Source organism: Girardinichthys multiradiatus, chromosome 20, assembly GCF_021462225.1.
Source record: "Girardinichthys multiradiatus isolate DD_20200921_A chromosome 20, DD_fGirMul_XY1, whole genome shotgun sequence".
NCBI classification, from domain to species: domain Eukaryota; kingdom Metazoa; phylum Chordata; class Actinopteri; order Cyprinodontiformes; family Goodeidae; genus Girardinichthys; species Girardinichthys multiradiatus.
The window spans coordinates 39,910,978-39,931,380 of NC_061812.1; the positions used below are offsets into that span (position 1 = coordinate 39,910,978).

General features: G+C 39.5%; 1 protein-coding gene across 3 annotated transcripts in view; it reads right to left on the reverse strand.

Annotated features, from left to right (window-relative positions):
• Positions 1 to 1,000: 1,000 nt before the first annotated feature.
• The window catches only part of cdh4 (cadherin 4, type 1, R-cadherin (retinal)), a 437,670-nt gene continuing 418,267 nt past the window's right edge, over positions 1,001 to 20,403 (reverse strand). For all 3 annotated transcript variants that reach the window (XM_047348247.1, XM_047348246.1, XM_047348245.1), the window contains 5 exons: positions 17,070 to 17,306; positions 16,173 to 16,406; positions 15,924 to 16,063; positions 10,840 to 11,004; positions 1,001 to 4,202 (listed from right to left, as the gene is read on the reverse strand). In XM_047348247.1, the coding sequence (XP_047204203.1) occupies positions 3,996 to 4,202; positions 10,840 to 11,004; positions 15,924 to 16,063; positions 16,173 to 16,406; positions 17,070 to 17,306 (983 nt within the window). In that variant the 3' untranslated portion in view covers positions 1,001 to 3,995. The remainder of the gene's footprint in view (positions 4,203 to 10,839; positions 11,005 to 15,923; positions 16,064 to 16,172; positions 16,407 to 17,069; positions 17,307 to 20,403) is intronic.

A 20,403-nucleotide genomic window follows, 5' to 3' on the forward strand; every position in this document is an offset into this window, starting at 1 on the left:
AAAACAGACATCAGGAAGTTACAGAAGATTCTGAGAAATGACTGGGATAATCTGATATCATTTCAATGTTTTCCAGTGGGAGCAATCACAAGTCCTGGTTGCTAAAGCTATAAATAGCTTATATAAGTTCAGGAAGGTGATGGTGTAGCTTCAAATATTTTTGGGTCGCTGCAATATTAAAACTCTGCTTCTCATGAAATTCATTAACAGTAAAAACTCTGCAGACCATCTTACTGAGCTTTACAGCTGCCGTGCACTGTGTTGGAAAATCATTCATACTAGCATCCATGCTGGCATCCTTGGTTCATGAAGCTGGTTATATACACTTCGAGATCAAAGTCATGGAAACGTGCCTTCCATGAAAAACAATTCTAACATCCGGTTACATGTCTGTTTACAAAGTGTATGAAGACGTGGAGAGAGGAAATAATAAAATGTCTGATACAAAATCTTTGCTGAGCACATGTTCCTAACACTTACTTGGGTTTGAATCCATCCAGACAATATTTTTAAACACAACGGCTTTCTAAATGTGATATTTTTACATTTGTTTGTGCTGATTTCACATTAATCTGCTAGATTCTGCCAACCACTGCAGTGTGCATGTGCGGAAATTCAGAAAGTAAGCAACGGGGTGCCTAAATCTTATTAAAAACCATTATTTCTAAACGTGGAATTTCTTTTGCCTACTGAATATAGTTATCCAAATTAAAGTTTGCATATTTCTTTTTTAAGTGTGAGATTCTGCTACTGCCTTACAAGATTAACTTTCCACATCTTTACCAGGCGTGTCAATAATGTGGCTGGCGCTGCAAGAGGAGAGGGATAAAGAACTGTATCAAAACAAGATTGTATAGGCTCATAGGAATTCTAAGCTTTGAGCAACACTATTAGAAATGACCAATGTCGAATAAACAAGGCCATTATACATAATTCAGCATGCACCCTGAAGGTGATGCATGGAGGGAATATATATATATATAAAAAAAAAGATGGCACATTTTCAAAACATGTGTTGTTTATTTCCTGAAGCACACATCCAGTATCAAGATGAATAAATAAAAGAACTCCAGTACCTTGAATAATATAATATCAGCAGGCATGGCTAATGAGTCGTCCCAAGGCAAGAAGCCGACCGAGGGAGTGCATCTGTCAGAGGCAGACGATAGGGCATGTTTCATATAGAAAAGATGTGAAATGAAAAAAAGTTAGCAGAACTGAAGCAGAAAATTTAAAAGCAAGCATCTTGAAAAAATTGCGTTTTAACAGCAGATCCACATTTTTACAAATGAACGGGCCACCAAAGCCCACTAAGTAGCTCGAGAGGGAGAGCAGCAACCTTTACAGCAGAGAATATAAGTATTGTATAACATATCGAATTTCTTATCAGTAAATATATTTCTAATCAGCCTATTTAAATTAAAGTACCTCAAGTAATCAACACATACAAAGAAATTTAGCAAGTCGAATTTTTAAGTTAATTGTCGTAAAATGGAATAAAACAGAAAAATTCAAGGTGCTACTGAAATTAATCAGTAGTATAAAACAGTCTTTGTTGGTTACAAATGCTTTAAGACATGTTCTGTATGGAGGAAATAATCGCAATCATCGCCCAGGTGTGATTTTGACCCATTATCCACACAAACTGTCTTCAACTGTTTGAAGGCCTTCTTTGCTCTAATCTTCTAGTCTTTCCATAGATTTTTAATTGGATTCAAATCGACTGACTTACCCAGCCATTTTCCACCAGTCAACAAAGTGACTGGACCATTTTCTCTCTCTGAAACCCTTTGAGCGTTTTCATGGCTGGTTCTAGGATCATTGCCTTGCTTATAAAATCCACCCTTGTTTTGTCTTCAGACTCTTATCAAATACCACAAGCTATAAGACACCCTCATATCATGATGTTTCCGGCTCAAAACCTCACTTCTGATGTGGTGTTTTTGGGGTGAAATGCAGTGCCATTCCTCATCAAAACGTGTGTTGGAGTGGCAACCAAAGATTATAATTTCACTCCCATCTGACTAGAGTATATTCTAAGGGCTTTTCCAAATGTTCTGCAGCAAATTTTAAAAGGGCTTGAACATGCCTTTTCTTCATCAGTGGAGTCTTGCGCATTAGGTGTGCATGGAAGCCATTGTTCTTGAGAGTGTTGCTTGTCATTTTCTGCAGTCATAACTTCACCTGCTAATTCCAGATCATTTTAAGGTATCTTGGAGTAGTGCTTGGCTTGTGGACAACTTTTCTGATATTTTTTTTACTCCTGGTTATGACTGGTTTATGATGAAAATTATATTCTTGCCATTTCCAGAAATGCCCCTGACGTTACCCACCAGAACAATCATAAGTTCAGAAATAAGTCCATAACCACACCCATTAGTATATTTACATCCATTAAGTTGTGAAGGTTTCGAAAGAGCTCTTTGCTTTCAGCCATCATGGCATGCTTGTGTGATAGCTTGGTAATAAGAAATCTTTTTATACTTCTTCAATTAGGAATAAACCAGCAGATATAAATATTGGAATACAGAGCAGGGTTGTTTTCTAAAAACTTAAATTTATTTTGATTTCTTTGTATGTTTAAATTACTTGGATAGTTACCAACATCGGGAATGAATTTCATGCCATGGGCTAGTATAAATGTATTTACTGACAAAATATTGACCAGTTTGTATACTTATTTCCCCTGCTATATGTCATTAATACTTGAAAAATATGTATTTTACAGTATTTTATTTTCTCAGTGTGTTTATACAGAGTATATTTATATAGTTTCTGCTGACTATTTTCACATTCTCACCACAGAGTAACAAGTGCTTTGAGTAAAACATTTGAAGAAAAAAACAAATAAAATAAATCATGCACTTTTTAATATTTTTGTTGGCCTAAAAAAAACCAGAAAAAAACCCCAAGAATGTTCAAGGCGACCAGAGGAATCTTTCTCAGACGTCTTTGTTCCGAGTCATTTGAGTTCCCCTCAATTAACAATCTCGGACTACTTGAATCATGCCTATGTTAAGCTTTACACCATGGAGTTAGCAACACAAAAGCATACAAGGGGCAGGCAAGCGTCTCAACACAAAGGTTCCTAAACCTCATGAGTCCATAGAAGAAAGGCAAGCATTCTCCAATAAATTATAAAACCCCGACGTGTATAAAAATGTTGCTGTGTGGACAAGGGATGTTAGTGAACTGAGCAAACTCTTGGAGAAGAGGGTGGTCCAACCCTCCCTCACCAACTCCCTAATACAGTGGGTTATGATATCCGACAGTGCACCCTGGGTTGAGTCCTCCCCTCCTGGGATAGGCTGCCGGGGCTGTTTGCATGTCTGCGAATGGGCGAGGAGAAAAGAGAAGGACAGGGATGGTCTGAGGAGCACAGGAGGGGCGACGGGGAAACGTCGGAACGCGTCCCCCCTGTACTGCACGAACAGCAACCAATCCTGAGATAGCAGGAGTCTGATACAAAAACACACCACAAAAGGCACTTTATAAAATGACAGTGCTTCTGTTCTAAGGAAATTCAAGTTGACAGAGTTAAAGAGAGTCAGTGAGCGCCCCTCCCCCTCCCTCCCTCCCCCCCAAATAAAAAACATTCTCTTCAGTGTGAGACTAAAGCAGGAGATAGTTTTGTATTAACAATCAATCAAAGCACAAATTCACTACTCGTGTGTCTCGCGGCTGCCTTGATTCGTCTCCAGAGGAATCCAGGTCCAGCGTGGCGAGCGAACAGAAATAAAAAAAAAACTCAAAATGTTACACTACAAACTCGGCACTAAAACCATAAAGCCAGAATACAGTTGCATTTCAGCAGATATCATGTCTGCGGGCTCAGCCAACTACTGCAGCCCGTGGAAAGGATCCGTTCCTCTCAAGTCTCTTCCACGGCCTCTCCATGTTGTCAGACGCTGCCTGTGTGTTACATCCTTTAAACCTTTCCCACCTCTCCTGACCCATGCCACAGCCCCTGGCCCCGCACCGCCCGCGCTCCGCTCTCAGTTGTCCTCTCCTCCACCATAGAGGTCTGCCAGCTTCTTGAAGCGAGGACCCCAGTCGTTGAGGTAGTCGTAGTCCTGGTCTCCTGAGCTGGTGGAGTTGAGTGAGCTGACAGAGCCAGCGGTCGAACCACTGCCCTCATAGTCGAACACCAGCAGGGAGTCGTAAGGAGGGGCGGTGGGGTCGTTGTCAGCTGCCCTTAGGCCCTAAAGGCAGAAAGAAAGAAGAAAATTGCTTATGTGAGGTCACACTTGTATAAAAGAAATAACTAGGTTCAGGGCAATCATTGGGAACCTTTCTGGGGTGAATCAAATGTTGAGTTGGTCTTTTCAGGAAACAGCAGAATCAGGAGGAGTAATGTTGGAACAAGATCATTGATGGGTTGCCGTTTGTTAAACCATACATCCTTTCTCAGACTCGAATTTCCTTATTGCTCAGTTCTTTTAAGCCAATTTTTAAATACACAAGGTCACATTAAATTTGCGACAGAATTTCTTGAAAGAAAGAAAGAAAGAAAGAAAAACAAAGAAAGAAAAAAAGAAAGAAAGAAAAAGAAAAAAACAAAGAAAGAAAGAAAGAAAAAGAAAAAAAGCAAAAGAAAAAAAGAAAGAAATAAAGAAAAAGAAAGAAAGAGTTTGAGTTTAAAAATACCTTTATTTCACACTGTATTTCACACTCTAACCATCAATAAAAAAACACAAAATAATAATCCATAAAACAAAAAAACATTCTAAATAAAAAAAATCAAAAAGCAAAAACTAAAGATGCATCATCCACTGAACACAAAACATCATTAATACCCCACTTATTTACAAAGACAGCTATGTTCTTTGTCAACTTAAAAAATTCAAATTCCACACGAACACGAGCAACTACTAGTCGCTTAAATAAAACACAAACGTCTTCCGTTTGATGTCCATTAATTTTGTTCTTTCTTGATATCCATATTGCTAATTTTGCCATCCCAGAAATAAAATTTAAAAGTATGTAAATAGCTTTCTTTCTTGCACAATACCGTGGACCATAAATAAAAATACAGTTAGAAAACTGTACACCAAACCCACCAAACAAATGATTCAAGAGAACAAAAAGAGGATTCAATCTTGAACATTCAACAAAAATATGATACAAAGTTTCCTCCTGCAAACAATAAGGACAGGCAACACTAATGTCAGGATTAAGGTGTGCCAAATACCTGTTTGTAGCTATGGCCCCATGCACAATCCTCCATTGGAGGTCACCCACCCGTTTCTCAATAGGGGTTTGTATAGGGACCGCCAACAGCCTCTTGGGGTCGAGCTGGTGTCAAAAAAACCAGTCCACTTTGACACCCTCACCTCTGCCAGAAACCGTAAATTTAGAACCTTCACGCAGATATTGTACAAGACTTTCTTCCCCAAGCCTTCAAAACAGCCTAGTGGTGCATGCTGTAGAGACATCAGTTTTCCTGGCTCATCCTGCCATTGGTCCACTGCAGGAGAGACAATCAGGGAAGGAAACACATACTCATACTCATCATCCCATTGGTCAAATAAAGTACTATTAGCAACAAAACCTCTGATGGAGTCTGGCAGAGAAGCGCAGGTTTCCTCTTTCAGTCTTAACACAAATCTGTTAGATCGCACATCAAGACTCTCAGTGAGACTGGACACAGACAACTTCATCAGATGACCCAGCTTCACACAGCCTGCTTCTCTAATCTTAGATCTTAAAGTAACAGATGAAAACAACTGTGACAAAATGAAATTATTTTCAAACAGAGGTTCTTCAAAAACCCACATCCCTGGCGTTGCATCAGTCTTCCTCTCAAAGGTGAGAATCAGCCAAGCATTTAATACCGATTGATAAAAAGGAGTAAGACCAGTCAAGTCCAAGGATCTTTGTCGTAGCAAAAAGAGATGTTTATCATATCCAATACGCCCTGCTTTCCTCAGAAGAAGACGTGCAGTATCCAGCCATGGTAATCCAACACCATATAACAGTTTCTGCGCTGTCTGAAGCCTGAAAGCCGTGATCCGTGAGGTTATATCTATGAGTCCTTGTCCTCCCTCTTCTACCGGTAGGTACAGGGCTGCAGCTCTCACCCAATGTCGTCCAGACCAGAAAAAATCCACTAGAGTCCTTTGGAGATGTTGTATGAGAGATAATGGTGGTGTTAACACTGTCAGTTTATGCCAGAGGGCCGAAGCAACCAAGTTATTAACTACCAAAACCCTTCCCCTGTAAGACAGCTGAGGCAGCAGCCATTTCCATTTGGATAATCTGGCACACACTCTCTCCATTAAACCCTCCCAATTTTTTCCTAAAAAGGTATCCGTCCCCAAAAAAACACCCAAGAATTTTAAACCTTGGTTAACCCAATGAATATTATCTGGTGATTTAGGGAGATTATTATTAGTCCATGGACCAATTTTTAAGGCAGAGCTTTTTTCCCAGTTCACTTTAGCTGAAGAAGCTTTTTCATAAAGTTCCAAACAATGTTGAAGATCCATTACATCATTCTGATTTTTTATAAAAATGTTTATATCATCAGCATAAGCAGAAACCACTAAACTTGTATAATTTGACAAACCTGGGAGAATTACACCAGTTAGAGTAGAGCGCAGTTTGTGTAAAAGAGGTTCAACTGCAATAGAATACAACTGTCCCGATATGGGACATCCTTGTGTAATACCTCTCTGAACTTTAACTGGACAGCTTAATCCTCCCCCAACTTTAATAACACAAAACACTTCATTATACAATAAACCCAACAAAGAAATAAACCCATCACCAAATCCAAACGCTCTTAATGTTGAAAAAAGAAAACAATAATCAACCCTATCAAAGGCTGATCTAAAGAAATAATACCAACATCAATTTCATAAAGTTTACAAATGTCAAACAAATCTCTTAAAAGAAAAAGATTATCCATGATAGATCTGTCAGGTACACAATATGACTGATCTCTGTGTATGATAAATTCAAGAATGTTCTTCAACCTATTCGAAAGCACTTTAGAAAATAATTTATAATCCACACAAAGGAGGGCAACAGATCTTCAGTTTTTCAACAAAGTCAAGTCTCCTTTTTTTGGAAGTAAGGAAAGAACAGCTTTCCGGCAGGATGGTGGCAAGATACCTGTCAAGGTGCACTCCTTGAGCACTTCCCACAAGTCCTCTCCCAACAGCCTCCAAAAATGTTTATAAAAATCTGCAGGCAAACCATCTAGACCTGGAGTCTTGCCAGGAGCCATTTGTCCAACAGCAGCAGTCAGTTCTTCCAATGAAACTTCAGCATCCAGAATTGCCTGATCTGCAGCCGAAAGTTGAGGAAGACCATCCAGTAGAGCATCCACACAGCTGCTGTTACAGGCCTGCTGTCTAAAAAGGTCACTATAGAAAGTCACTGCATGCTCCTTCATGATGGTGGGATCAGTGGTCAGAGTTCCATCTGGAAGCCGAAGACACATCATCTGCTTTGTCTGGCTGACATTTCTCTCCAAATGAAAAAAGAAGGATGTAGGGGCATCCATATCCTTAACGGTAGCAAACCTTGACCGAACTAAAGCCCCTTTAGCTCTTTCATGCAAGAAACAACTTAACTGATCTTTCTTATGTTTAAGCTGTTCATTATTAGCCATTTCTGTAACTACATCATTTTCTAACTGTGTTATTTCAATTTCTAAATTCTGAATCACATTTTTAATTTTAATTGTAGAATGGCTTGTGTATTGTTGACAAAAAACTCTTATCTGAGCCTTTCCAACCTCCCACCAGTCAGTTAAGGATGTAAAACCTGATTTTCTTGCCTTCCATATCTGCCAAAAATTACTAAAACTTTGGCAAAAAAAACTGTCTTGAAGTAGTTTTATATTGAAATGCCAATAAGATCTGCATCTAGTAGTAGTTGAAAAAAGGAAATCCATACAAACTAAATGATGGTCAGAAAAACCAACTGGATAAATTAGGCAGTTGGATAGTCTATTTCTATGAATTTCTGAAATATAAAATCTGTCCAACCTGGCTCCACTCACTGTCCCCTCTTTCATTTTTACCCATGTATATTGTTTAGCTTGCGGATGTTTAATCCTCCAAGCATCAACCAAATTAAGCTCTGATATCACCTGAGCCAATTTAGCAGATGATGGAAAATGAGGTTCTTCTCCTGTTCTATCTATTGTAAAATGAATTGTGCAGTTCCAATCCCCACCCATCACAATACACTCATTTTGATTAGACTGCTGCAAAAAACTGTATATTTTCTCAAAAGTCTTCATCCTGTTATTCCCCTGATTTGGTGCATAAATATTAATAAAGCAAAAAGAGAAACTTTCTATCTCCACTTTAATCCCCAGGACCCTGCCTGGGATTAACTCAATACAGGAAATTATGTTAGCATCCAGTCTTGGTGAAAATAAAATTGCTACACCAGCAGATGACCTGGTCCCATGAGACAAAAAATATTTCCCTTTCCAACTCATACCCCACTCTACCTCATTTTCATGATCTGTATGTGTCTCTTGTAAAAACACATCAAGCTTCTTTTGAAAAATCAGCTCTAAACTAACCATCCTTTTCTGTGGATCCCTCCCACCATTGATGTTTAATGATCCCACCCTGATATTATTCATACAGGAGAAACAGAGAGGGAAAACAGACAGAAACAGCAAAAATAAGACCACCCAGTGTATTATAATCAGTCTCATTTCTATATTTTTAACCGTTTTGAACCTTTTCCTTTATTTGCTAAATACTGTTTCCGGACATTTGTCATGTGCTTTTTTAACCGGAACCTTTTCTTTTCATCTAACATTTTAAAATCTACTATTTTCTGTACCATGAGAGCGCTCTTGATAAATGTTTCCGCATCAGGAAAATAATCAAGAACTTTAACATGTTTTCCAAAAGTTTCATCAAGGAAAACATTGATTTCATCCAAAGTGTACAAATCAACACTGGATGTTTGGGAATCTGCTATTGAAATACTGTCTGAATCACTGTCATACTCCATATTTTCTACCTGTTCGTCTTCAGCTGCAGGCTGGGCCGCTACACCCTCACCTGCGGGCAGCACCGCTGCCTCGGCAGCACCAGGGTTCGAGTTAGCTGTAGGATCTGTTTCTAAATCAAAATTGCCACAGATTAGGGAATCTTTTGGAACAACGATACCAATTTTCTCAAGGTCATTCTTAACAGGCTGTATAACCAGATCGCTGCTTCCCTCCCCAGCCTCAGAGACAGTTGACACGGGAGGCACCGCCCCCTCCGCAGCCGGAGGAACACCAGCAGCCAGCGACGCTTCTCCATTTGGATTTACCTCAACCTGTCTTGTCGGGTTTTTGTGCGGACAAGCGGCTTGTTTATGTCCGATATCCCCACACTCAAAACATTTCATGTTTCCGGTGCTCGCGTAAACCATATAAGATCCTTCCTCGTATTTAACTCTGAAAGACACTTCCAGCGTTTGTGAAGCAGAGTTTAGAAACATAAACACCTGTCTCCTAAAAGATTGGACATGTTTTAATTTATCATCCTTACATCCCAAACCCACAGTTTTGAAACCGCTAGCAAGTTTTCCAAAACGTTGGAGTTCTTTCTCCAGCAAGTTATTCGGAATGAAGGGCGGCACACCCGAAACAATCACACGGGTGGAGGGCACTGCAAGCGGGGACACCTGCAGGTATTCTCCGCCTATTGTCACCCCGCTAACAATCAACTGAGTAACAAAGCGTTCTTCTTTCAAAAAAACCACTACTCCCTTATTCATTCTTGAAGCATAAATTAAATTGATGTGACCGACAATATCTCCTACAGCCAGGAGAACTGTCTCAACTGAGATTGACGGGTCAGGTTGAATCCGAATCCCATTCCTTAAAGAGAGGGGCGGCGCCCCTAAAGACGCCATCCCCGCAAACAAACAGCGCTACAAGCGCTAAAAAAAACCCCAACAACTCCGAGACTTAGAATCAGTACAAAATAAAGGATATATATAAAAAAAAAACAACACATAAAAAAAATAAAAGGTCAGAAAAACTGTTAGAGACAACTCTTCCACTCTGTCAGACTCACCACGTGCAGCCTCACCATCACCACCAACACCCAGCATGCAGCGCGAAAGAAAGAAAGAAAGAAAGAAAAAAAAGAAAGAAAAATAAAGAAAGAAAGAAAATAAAGAAAAAAAGAAAAAAAAAGAAAGAAAGAAAGAGAAAGAAAGAAAGAAAGAAAGAGAAAGAAAAAAGAAAGAAAGAAAAAAAGAAAGAAAGAAAAAGAAAGAAAGAAAGAAAAAAAATAAAGAAAGAAAAATAAAGAAAGAAAGAAAGATAAAGAAAAAAAGAAAGATAAAGAGAAAGAAAGAAAGAGAAAGAAAGAAAGAGAAAGAAAGAAAAAAAAGAAAGAAAGAAAGAAAAAAAAAAGAAAGAAAGAAAAAGAAAAACTAATCTGCGAGAGTTTTTGCTGTGAAAACAGGACAAGTGTTTTATACTAACAACATAATTGGAAGAGCTAATTTTCAAGCTGGGAAAGCAGATTTAGATTCAGAGACTTTAAAGAATACAATAAACTCTATTTATCTGGCTCACACCAGGAAGGTTTTTAATGATCCTTCATAGCCTTAAAGCTGATTGAGAGGCCGACACTCAGCCATGCAGGGAAGCAGGACTGCTGGCAGAGAGGTTATTTTCACAACAAAAAGAAAAATCATTTTATTTTAGCCATGAAATACAATAATGACTTATGATGAATTATTTTTAACTGTTAGAAAAAGGTGTCTATCATAAAAACCCGAGAGTCATGGAAACAAGGCTACCACACACTAATCATTTTCAAAGCACACTTTGAGACAAGGTGTCAACCTAAAACTTACATCATTTATGAAGTCTCCTATGTCCCCTGGGTGAGGCACACTGGGTCTGACAGGGTACTGGGACTCGGCGATCACAGGCCTCTCATCAACCCGGCGCACCCCTGTTGGCTTGTTAATGATGTGGTCCAGAGACTCCGGCTGCTGCAGCTGGCTCAGGTCGTAGTCCTGGATGAAGCAACCAGACAGAGAAAATGCCGCTTAAAGTTGGTGATCAGGATTTTAATTCAATTCAATTCAGTTTATTAATATAGCGCCAGTTCACAGCATATGTCATCTCAAGGCAGTTTACAAAGTCAATTCAATGGAATCAAGTCAAGTACATACATTACAATTAATCCCAACTATCAAACAGTGCAATCAAATTCAGTTTAGTATTCAAACTGGTTAAATAGTTTTCTATCTAAGGAAAATGCAGATTGCATTGAGTCAGTGACTTGCAGCATTCACTCCTGGACGAGCATGTAGCAACAGTGGGCAGTTGCTTGACTTTGCAGCAATCCCTCATACGTGAGCATACATGTGGCTACAGTGGAAAGGAAAACTCAAATATCCAACAGTCAACAGATTTCTCACCAACAGAAGAGCACATATAGCAAACTTGGCTTAATATTCAACTTAAAGCAGACTCTAGAGTTAACATTAAGATACATTCTTAATGACTACTGGTAAATCAGTCTGTTTCTCTTTCTGTTGTTTTCTCTTTTAAATTAAATTAATACGAACAGGACACTTTGTTTAGCTTCTTAGTGTTATTCTACATATGATTCATAAATATAGCCATTATATATTTATCCAGGGATGTCAGTGAAAACAGGCCCATAAAGAGTTTTGCCATCTGTTGTTTGTGTTTTTACTCTCCCGATATCGGTGTGTATAGGTGTTGGAAAAAAATCAAAATGGCATTTATAACTGTTCACTCTGTATTCAGTACTGAAACTGTAGCTGCTTTTTGTGGTTCAGGGACTTTATTTACATAGAAAACAGCCAGACAAAAGCAGCTGTAGCAGGCAGAAGAATAAATGTACTTACATACAATCACAAATTTCGACACATTCAACATAACATAAAAAGGTTTAAAATTTGGATGTGGAAAGATGCAGTTTTTTAAGAAAAACTTTGAAAAGTATGAATTTGTGTTCTGCCCCCATTACTCCGTTTTGTTTAGAGAACATTAATGAACAGTCAGCATCATGGATACCAGGGAGAACAGCAAGGAGCAGGGAGGCAGTTGTACAGAAGCTTAAAGAGTTAGTAATAAAAGAAGATCCCAAGTTTCGGACCTCTCAAGACATGGTGATCGATTTAGGCTCACAGGCTGTGCAAGGAGAGCAATAGTCAGAGATGCACACAAGAGGCCAAAGTTACAGTGGTTTGTAAAAGTATTCATACCTCTTGAACTTTTCCACGTATTGCCACATTACAATCACAAACATAACTATATTTTATTGGAATTCTATGTGAAAGACCAACACAAAGTAGTCTACTATTGTGAAGGGAACGACAATTAGACATGATTTAAAAACTTTTTTTTCAAATAAAAAACTAAAAAGTGCAGTGTGCAAAAGTATTCAGCCTCCTTCATTCTGTGTGCAACCAGTTGCCTTCAGAAGTTGGCTGATGATTACTGACTAAATAGAGTCCACCTGTGTGTAATCTAATCTCAGTACAAATGCAGCTGCTCTGTGACGGTCTCAGGAGGTTGGTTAAGAGAATATTGGAGAGAACACCATCATGAAGTCCAAGGAACGCACCAGACAGGTCAGGGATAAAGTTGTGGAGAAGTATAAAGCAGGCTTAGGCTATAAAAAGATGTCCCAAGAAATGCTCAGAAAGACTCAGGGGGGATGAATACTTTTGCACGATGCCCTTTTCAGTTTTTTATTTGTAAAAAAATAATAAAATGAAATGATGTATAATTTTTGTTCCGCTTCACACTTGTATATCACTTTGTGTCGGTCTTTCACATACAATTCCAATAAAATATATTTATGTTTGTGTTTGTAGTGCGACAATATGTGGACTTTTACAATCTACTGTAGCTCTGGATTAGCTGCAGAGACTCACAGCTCAGGTGGGAGAATCTGTTGACAGGGCAACTATTAGTCATGCACTCCACAAATCAAGATGAAATTCATTGTTGAGAGAAAACCATGAGAAATCCCATTTGCGATTTGCCAAAAGCCATGATAACAAAGCAACCATGTAGAAGAAGGGACTGATCAGATGAGACTAATGTTGAAGCTGTTGGTCAACATACAGAATGCTCTGTGTGGCAGAAAACCCTGAACAACACTCTGAACCCACTGGCCCCATGGTAGAACATGGTGGTGCAGCATCTGGTTGTGGGAATGCTTTTCTTCAACAGGGAGCTCCACTGTACCCACTAAGCCATCAGAGCTCCCTCAAAAATTCCACCTGTTACGAATCTGTGACAAGACTCGGACGTTAATGTTCACAGAAGCTCTTCGTCCTATTAGAGTGAAATGTACATAAGAGTAAGCCAACATATTAATGTCTAGATGTGTAAAGCTAATAGGAAAACACACCAAAAGACTTACAGCTCTAAGTGAGGCAAAATAGGGTTTTAGAAAGTATTGATACAGGAGTGCTGTACAGAAAAGTACAACACACTTTTTAGATTTTGTTTTACACTTTTTGTAAAATACATGTAAGTACACTAAAGTTTGTGGTTGCAATGTGAGAACAGGTGGAAAGGTTCAAGTGGTATGAATACTTTGCACCGTCACTCAAACAAAAGCCTTTACAGAAACACATTTTTCTTTGTTTTTAAGACTTTATTTCTGTTTCACTGTCATATTGTTGGATCTTTTGTTTTCCCTTTCACTTTATTTCTTCAAGCTTGAAAACAGTTTGTAAAGACCTCTGTGCTCACCTTGAAAATAACAATTCTAGAATTTTACATAAGTCTTTTTAAACCTGCACAACAAATCAGAACTAATAAGATAAGGTTTGGGTGAAGAAAAAACATAGTGTTTATTCTGCCTGAAGAAATCAGCAGGAATCTTAAGATTGTCAGTGCTTTTTCTTTTCAGAACCAAATGGCTGTTGGTTCACGCTGAGGTACCAGGAATACTGCCAATACGGATCATGATCAAAACCCTTAAACAGGCAGACCAGCGCTATAATTAGCCCTACACAGAAGAAGAAGCTTTTGTAAAAAGTTAAAAGGTTTTGTATCGTTCCAAGTGATGAGAGCAAAGATGCTTTGTGAAATAATTTGAAAACCCTTTTGGGCTCTCTGCTGTGAAGCATCTCTGTTATGTAAAAGCTGCTTTGTGATAATTATTAGGGTAACAGATTTTCCAAACTACTTTTCAAATAGTTTATAATGTAAGATTTATTATATAAAACATTTATTGGCCTTCAGAGATGTTTCCAACAGTAGACCAAAGCAGAAGAAGCACAATCATGTTCATGCATGTTGACCTTTTGCAACAGCTCTTTATGACATTCAATAGAAGTGAGACATTGTTAATATTACTTTAATCTGTGCTTTTCTGTTGGAGGGTAAAACAATGCATGAATGCATTGATGCTTTAAATAGTATTTGCACCCTTACAGATTTATCTGTTTTTTAACTTTTACCGTACTTACATTTAATATCAAAGACAACCTGAGTAAATACAAAACACAGTTTATCTAAAGACGATTATTTTTGTTGAAGGGAAAAAAAAAAAGAGATCAAAACCACAATGGCCCTGTAGAAAAAACAATTGACCTTGTTAAATCCTGATTTAATTGCGATAAACAGCTATTTTTGTATTAAATTTCAGTAGAAACAATTAGTCCTTATTCTTACATGACCTGTAGAATCATGAAATTAGTTAAATAGAACTTGTCTGATAACATGAAGTAGGCTAAAGCATCTCAATAAACAACGCATCATGCCCATATCTAAAGAAACAGAACAGAAGAAAAATTAAGTCATTGATATGCATCAGTCTGGAAAGGGTCACACAACAATTTCCAAGGTTTTGGGACTCCAGCACACCACAGTGAGAGCCTGTATTCAAACATTATAGAACAAACAGAATGTGAACCTTTCTAGGAGCAGCCAGCCTACCAGTATTACTCTAACAGCATGTCAATGACTCAACCAGGAGGTCAAAAAAAGGAACAACATCCAAATCACAGAGGTGTGGATACAGTTAGATCTCGTGTAAAACTAACACCACATGTCAAAAATAAAGAGCTGAACATGGTGGTCGTGTGGTGGTCTGGGGCTGCTTTGCTGCTTTAGGACCTAGATGACTTGATATACCTGATGACACTTTGAATTCTGCTGTCTAATAAAAATCCTGCTGCAGGATGTCAGACCATCAGTTTGTGGTGAGCTGATCTTTCGATACCTGTAAGTTGTGAGACGGGGCCTTCATGTATTTGAATTTGTTTGTCCACCACCTCCCACAGATTTACAAATGGACTGGGATTTGAAGAGTTTGGAGGCACTTCAAAAAAAGTGTGTTGTACTTGTCAACCCATTCCTGAAACATTGTTTCTTAGTGGCAGTGATGCTGAAATTGAGTTTGCAACCTTCTTAATGCCAGACAACTACTCTTTCCACTGAACTATAGCTCCCCCAATGTCTCTTTATCAACACTTTGGTAGGTGGTATGAGTTAAATCAACATCCACATGGATGTCAGGATGACTGCTCTGCAGCTATGCACCCCCATACACAACAAACTGCCTTCCACTGTGCAGTCACATTTTTTAATCAGAACAAGGATTAACCTCTGCAGCTATCAAAAGCTTTTGATAGATATTGACCAATGGAAACCTTGTACACCCCACAACAGCAACCGTTTTGGTGATGCTGTGACCCAGTTGTCCAGCCATTACAATTAGGCTCTTTTCAAGTCCTTACCCTTGCCCCTTTTTCCTGCTTCTAACCAATCACCTTTGAGCACACATTGTTCACTTGCTGCCTAACACATCCCACCCACTAACAGATACCACGATGAGGAGACAATCAAGAGTCATACTCTGCACCTGTCAGCGGTCATATTGTTATGCCTGGCTGGTGTATTTTTTGTGGCATTAGTCAGTAGTCATCTGTCATACCTGGTCTTCCTCTCCTCCACCCTCTTCATCATATTTCAGGATGTTGTCTCTAACGTCGTCCTCTGGGTCGATCAGCAGGGGCTTTGCTTGCCGCTCCTTCTCTCTGCGCTTCATCCACACCACAAACAGCAGAACCATACCTGCCAGAAAAAAAATACAAACTGTACTTTTTCTTAAACACATGTCATTCACTTAAACACAGCACTGAAACTGTCAATAGCTGTTATTCTTTTATAGGGTTGCACTCACTCAGCAGTATAATAATGCAGATGAGGATAGCGATGATGGCTCCAGTGCCAAGACCAGCGGCCGCCACGGCCCCTGTAGCACTGCAGTCCCCATTGTTGTCACAAGGACACACTTTGATCCTGATCATAGAGCGGTTGGACAGGGGAGGGTTCCCCGAGTCGGACACTATGACCGGGATCTCATACACAGCTGGCTCCAGGTAAGGAATCCTTAGTCTGAGCTGAGCGTAGTCGCCTACAAAAGTTGTATATTGAAGGCAAGTCAGTAAAGCAATAACACCCAAGAGAAAAGAATAAATAAGACATGTTTAAAAATGTAAATGACCCTTTCTTTACATCATGTGCATGAGTGTACTGCGTCAAACTGTTTCAAAGCAAACAATCATTCTCGTTTGACTGAAGGCAGAAAAAGCATAAACATCTAAAACTAGTGTGTAACCTTCAGCATCTATCACTCAGTCTAAGACAAGAGCCTCAGTGGGAGTCGGATCCAGGTATGTGATCAGATTTGTCCTCAAGACAGCTGCTGTGATACATCCATCCTGTTGGATTAGGTGACAGACGGGCTGCTCAGGAGAGCTAGAGATGAATGGATCTCATTTGTCACAAACGATAGATCGTACGTCAAGGCTAGATGGCATGAGTGTTTCTCACTGCGAGCTTTCTGAGACATTTTGTTAAGTTGGACTTTCCCCCTCACAGCTTATATTTGTCTCCCCCATTCTGAAGATTAATACAGCTAGATCCCTAGAGGAGATATAGCCTCTCGTCGGGTTTATCGTTTTAATTTACTGAGGATGCAGACTGTCCATCTTTCATTCTCTCTTTCCTATTTTATGTCCCAAGGGTCAATTTCACCATGATCTAGTCTTAAACGTGGTGCACAGCATTTAATTACCACTCAGTCTGGAAATGGTCCAGTTGCGGCGGATACTGGCAGGGAATGAAGGCAGCTCAAAGACAAACGGCCCGACATTAGGCTCGGCATCCGCATCCGAAGCCGTGATGTTGATTCTGGAGTTGTGACGGGCCCGCTCGCAGATTTGGGCGTCCTTGGGTACCAGCACAGGCGCATTGTCATTGACATCAATCAGGTAAATCTGAAGGGTCCCTGTCCCACTGGCCTGAGGCGAACCTGTGGGAAGAAGGGAAGACAGAAGAGACAAAGACATCAAAGAGGAGATGGTGGGTCAAAAACACACAGAAGAGATACTGAAGAGTTAAGATGGAATGATGTGAAACTGGGAAAAAGGCAGAGAACCAAGGACTCGTTTCATTTCAGAATTATAGTTGCAGCTGAGTCATTTGGGGAACTGAGAAAACACACAAGGAAGGAAACAATGGGGAAGACAATGTGTTGTGTCTGTTTTGTGAGGGAAAAGCAAGGAAAATGCATGAAAGCCAAACACAGAACAAATGAGTGGACACAATGAGCAGATGTTCCCTTTCTTGCCTTTATAATTGCCCTGAAAAGTATGAACAGTCTGAGGAGAGATGCATATTGGAGGGTGACAGTGCTCTCATAAAGATTTCTCTTAGCTGCTCTTTTTGTATCCCCCTGAGAAATGAGTCAAACACTCACCTTTTCAAAACAAGCTCATCATTATAACTTGCTCGGGTATGGTTCTCAATGCCAGGTGCAGTTTTTTCCCCCTATTTTGATGTTTTGCTGGCTGGTAACAGGAAGAAGTGCTCTTTATCAGTAAAGGAAATATATTTTGCTGCTGTTTGTGTTGATTCTGTTGAACATGATGGAGGAATAAATCATCCGGCTTCTTTCTTATCGGTAAAACTTCAAAGCAACAAAATCAAGCTGAACTCTACTGTGAATTTAAATATTTTACACATGGACTAAAAATGGTAAAAGAAAATATGTTAACAGGCAACCAGCTTGGTGTAAGCCAGGGGTCAGCAATAAAGCTTGACTCCAACTAATTTGTAAGAGTCAGGGCAAAAGGCTGCAAGACCTGCTTGACTCTAACAAAAAAGAAACTTTAAATATGACAAATCTCTGCTGTGCATGCAAACTGAGCATAAAAAGTAAGGAAATTTGTAACTGGTTCTTTGTTGACAAAATGCTTCTTGGCAATCAATCTCATACTGGTGGAAAGACACTATATTGAGCAGGAGAGTTGGGTATGTGAGTTGCATCCATCCTCTTTGCAAATACCAAACATCATTTGGTGGAGGTAGTGTGATGGTGTGGGGTGGCATCTCACAAACGGGAAAAGAGCTAAATCTAGAGAGTTATTGAGGTGAGATTCTGTAAGCAGTGGAAATCCCATACCTCTATTCTTAGGAACTGAACTCTATCCTCCAAGAGATCAATGCTCGCCACCTTTACGATTGCCAGGGTCAAAATTATACATTCAGGCTCAAATATATACATGTAGTCATCAGGAAGCTTCTGAGTTGAGGCTTGAATCTTTCTAGGAGCTTACTATTGGCCTGTGGTAACCATTTCTAAACCAATTTTTGATATGTGCTTGACATCATCATCCTGTTGGCCCACCCAGTTGTGCTTAAGTATCAACCAGTCAGTCAGTCATTTTCTACCGCTTATTCCATAGTGGGTCGCGGGGGAGCTGGTGCCTATCTCCAGCAGTCTATGGGCGAGAGGCAGGGTACACCCTGGACAGGTCGCCAGTCCATCGCAGGGCAACACACAAACAACCATGCACACACTCATTCATACACCTAAGGGCAATTTAGAGTGACCAATTAACCTAACAGGCATGTCTTTGGACTGTGGGAGGAAGCCGGAGTACCCGGTGAGAACCCACACATGCACGGGGAGAACATGCAAACTCCATGCAGAAAGACCCCTGGTTGGGAATTGAACCCAGGACCTTCTTGCTGCAAGGCAACAGTGCTACCAACTGCGCCACCGTGCAGATCAACCATCTAACCCAAACTATCACACTAAGATGAAAGAAACATGGCTGAGAGGTTAAAGAAAAACCTAGGAACAACCAAAGCTCAATCCATTAAGGAGAAACGGTTTATGGTCAAACGAGAGAAAGATTGAGCTGTTTGGCCATATTGACAAGAAGTATGCCTGGAGAAGTGAAGGTGAGGCTTTCAAACTCAAGAACACTGAAGCAACTTTCAGTCATGGTGGTGGTAGCATCATGCTATGGTGCTGTTTTGCAGCCTGTGATACTGATACATTACACTAAGTGGCCGGAATAATGGAGACAATGGACACTCTAAATTCTTCAACTTCACCTCAACTCAACAGTTAGACACCGGCAACCTATTCGTAATTGTTTGTTCCAACAGGACTATGATCACAAACACAAATCAAAACTGGTTTTGGAATAGATAAACTATGTGGAAATATGTTGATTATGGTTAATGGTTGGGTCAGTGCCACAAAACCAACACATTTAAAAGAACTCTACCAATTCTGATAAAAGCATTGAAAAATCCATTTAACAACACACCAGAACCTTGGTAATCACGCTAAGGGTATTTTAAGCAAATGTTAGTAGGGTGTGTGTATATATCCGATCCTGTATTTATAATTTAAATCCACTAAACATTTAAAATTGTGCATCCATTGATTTTAAAACTCACCTAAGTTCTACGTGGTATTATCATTCCACCCTTAAAAAGAATGGGTTGCAGGGCTTTATTAAAAGCCCAAATAAAGATGACATGCATGCCCAATGATGAGTATCCCAACCAATATATGCCAGTGAAAGCTAACCGTGTAAGAAATGATTAAACGTAATGTGATTATGTAAATCATGTACTGCACTACATATAAAAACAGGTTATCAACAAGTAAAGTAAGGGAGACCTTAATTTTAAATTCATTGTCAGATTAGTGGAGTTTGGGCATAGTAACAAAAAACTGAAAAAGATATTAAAAATTGCATCTTTGAGATGGTCTAAGACTTTAACTCTTGATTCCTCAGTTGAAACTCAGATAATCAAGATACAGAATACACACAGATCTCTGTATTCAAGGATATAAAGTGCATAAAAACATCAAAGGGTCCTAATTTTAGAGATATGTTTCATGTCGCTGCACGCACCCAAGGACGCTTACTAAACACAGGTTGTCAGTGTCTCCAAATATAACACAGATTAAACCTCCACTGTGCAGAGGGGAAGAGGACACTAGCAGGTTACAGGTACTGTCGTGTCTGCTCTGATCCCAGGTAGAGGAAAGGTGGACTGAGGACTGAGTAAAACAAACTTGTCTTATTGATCCATATGAGAAA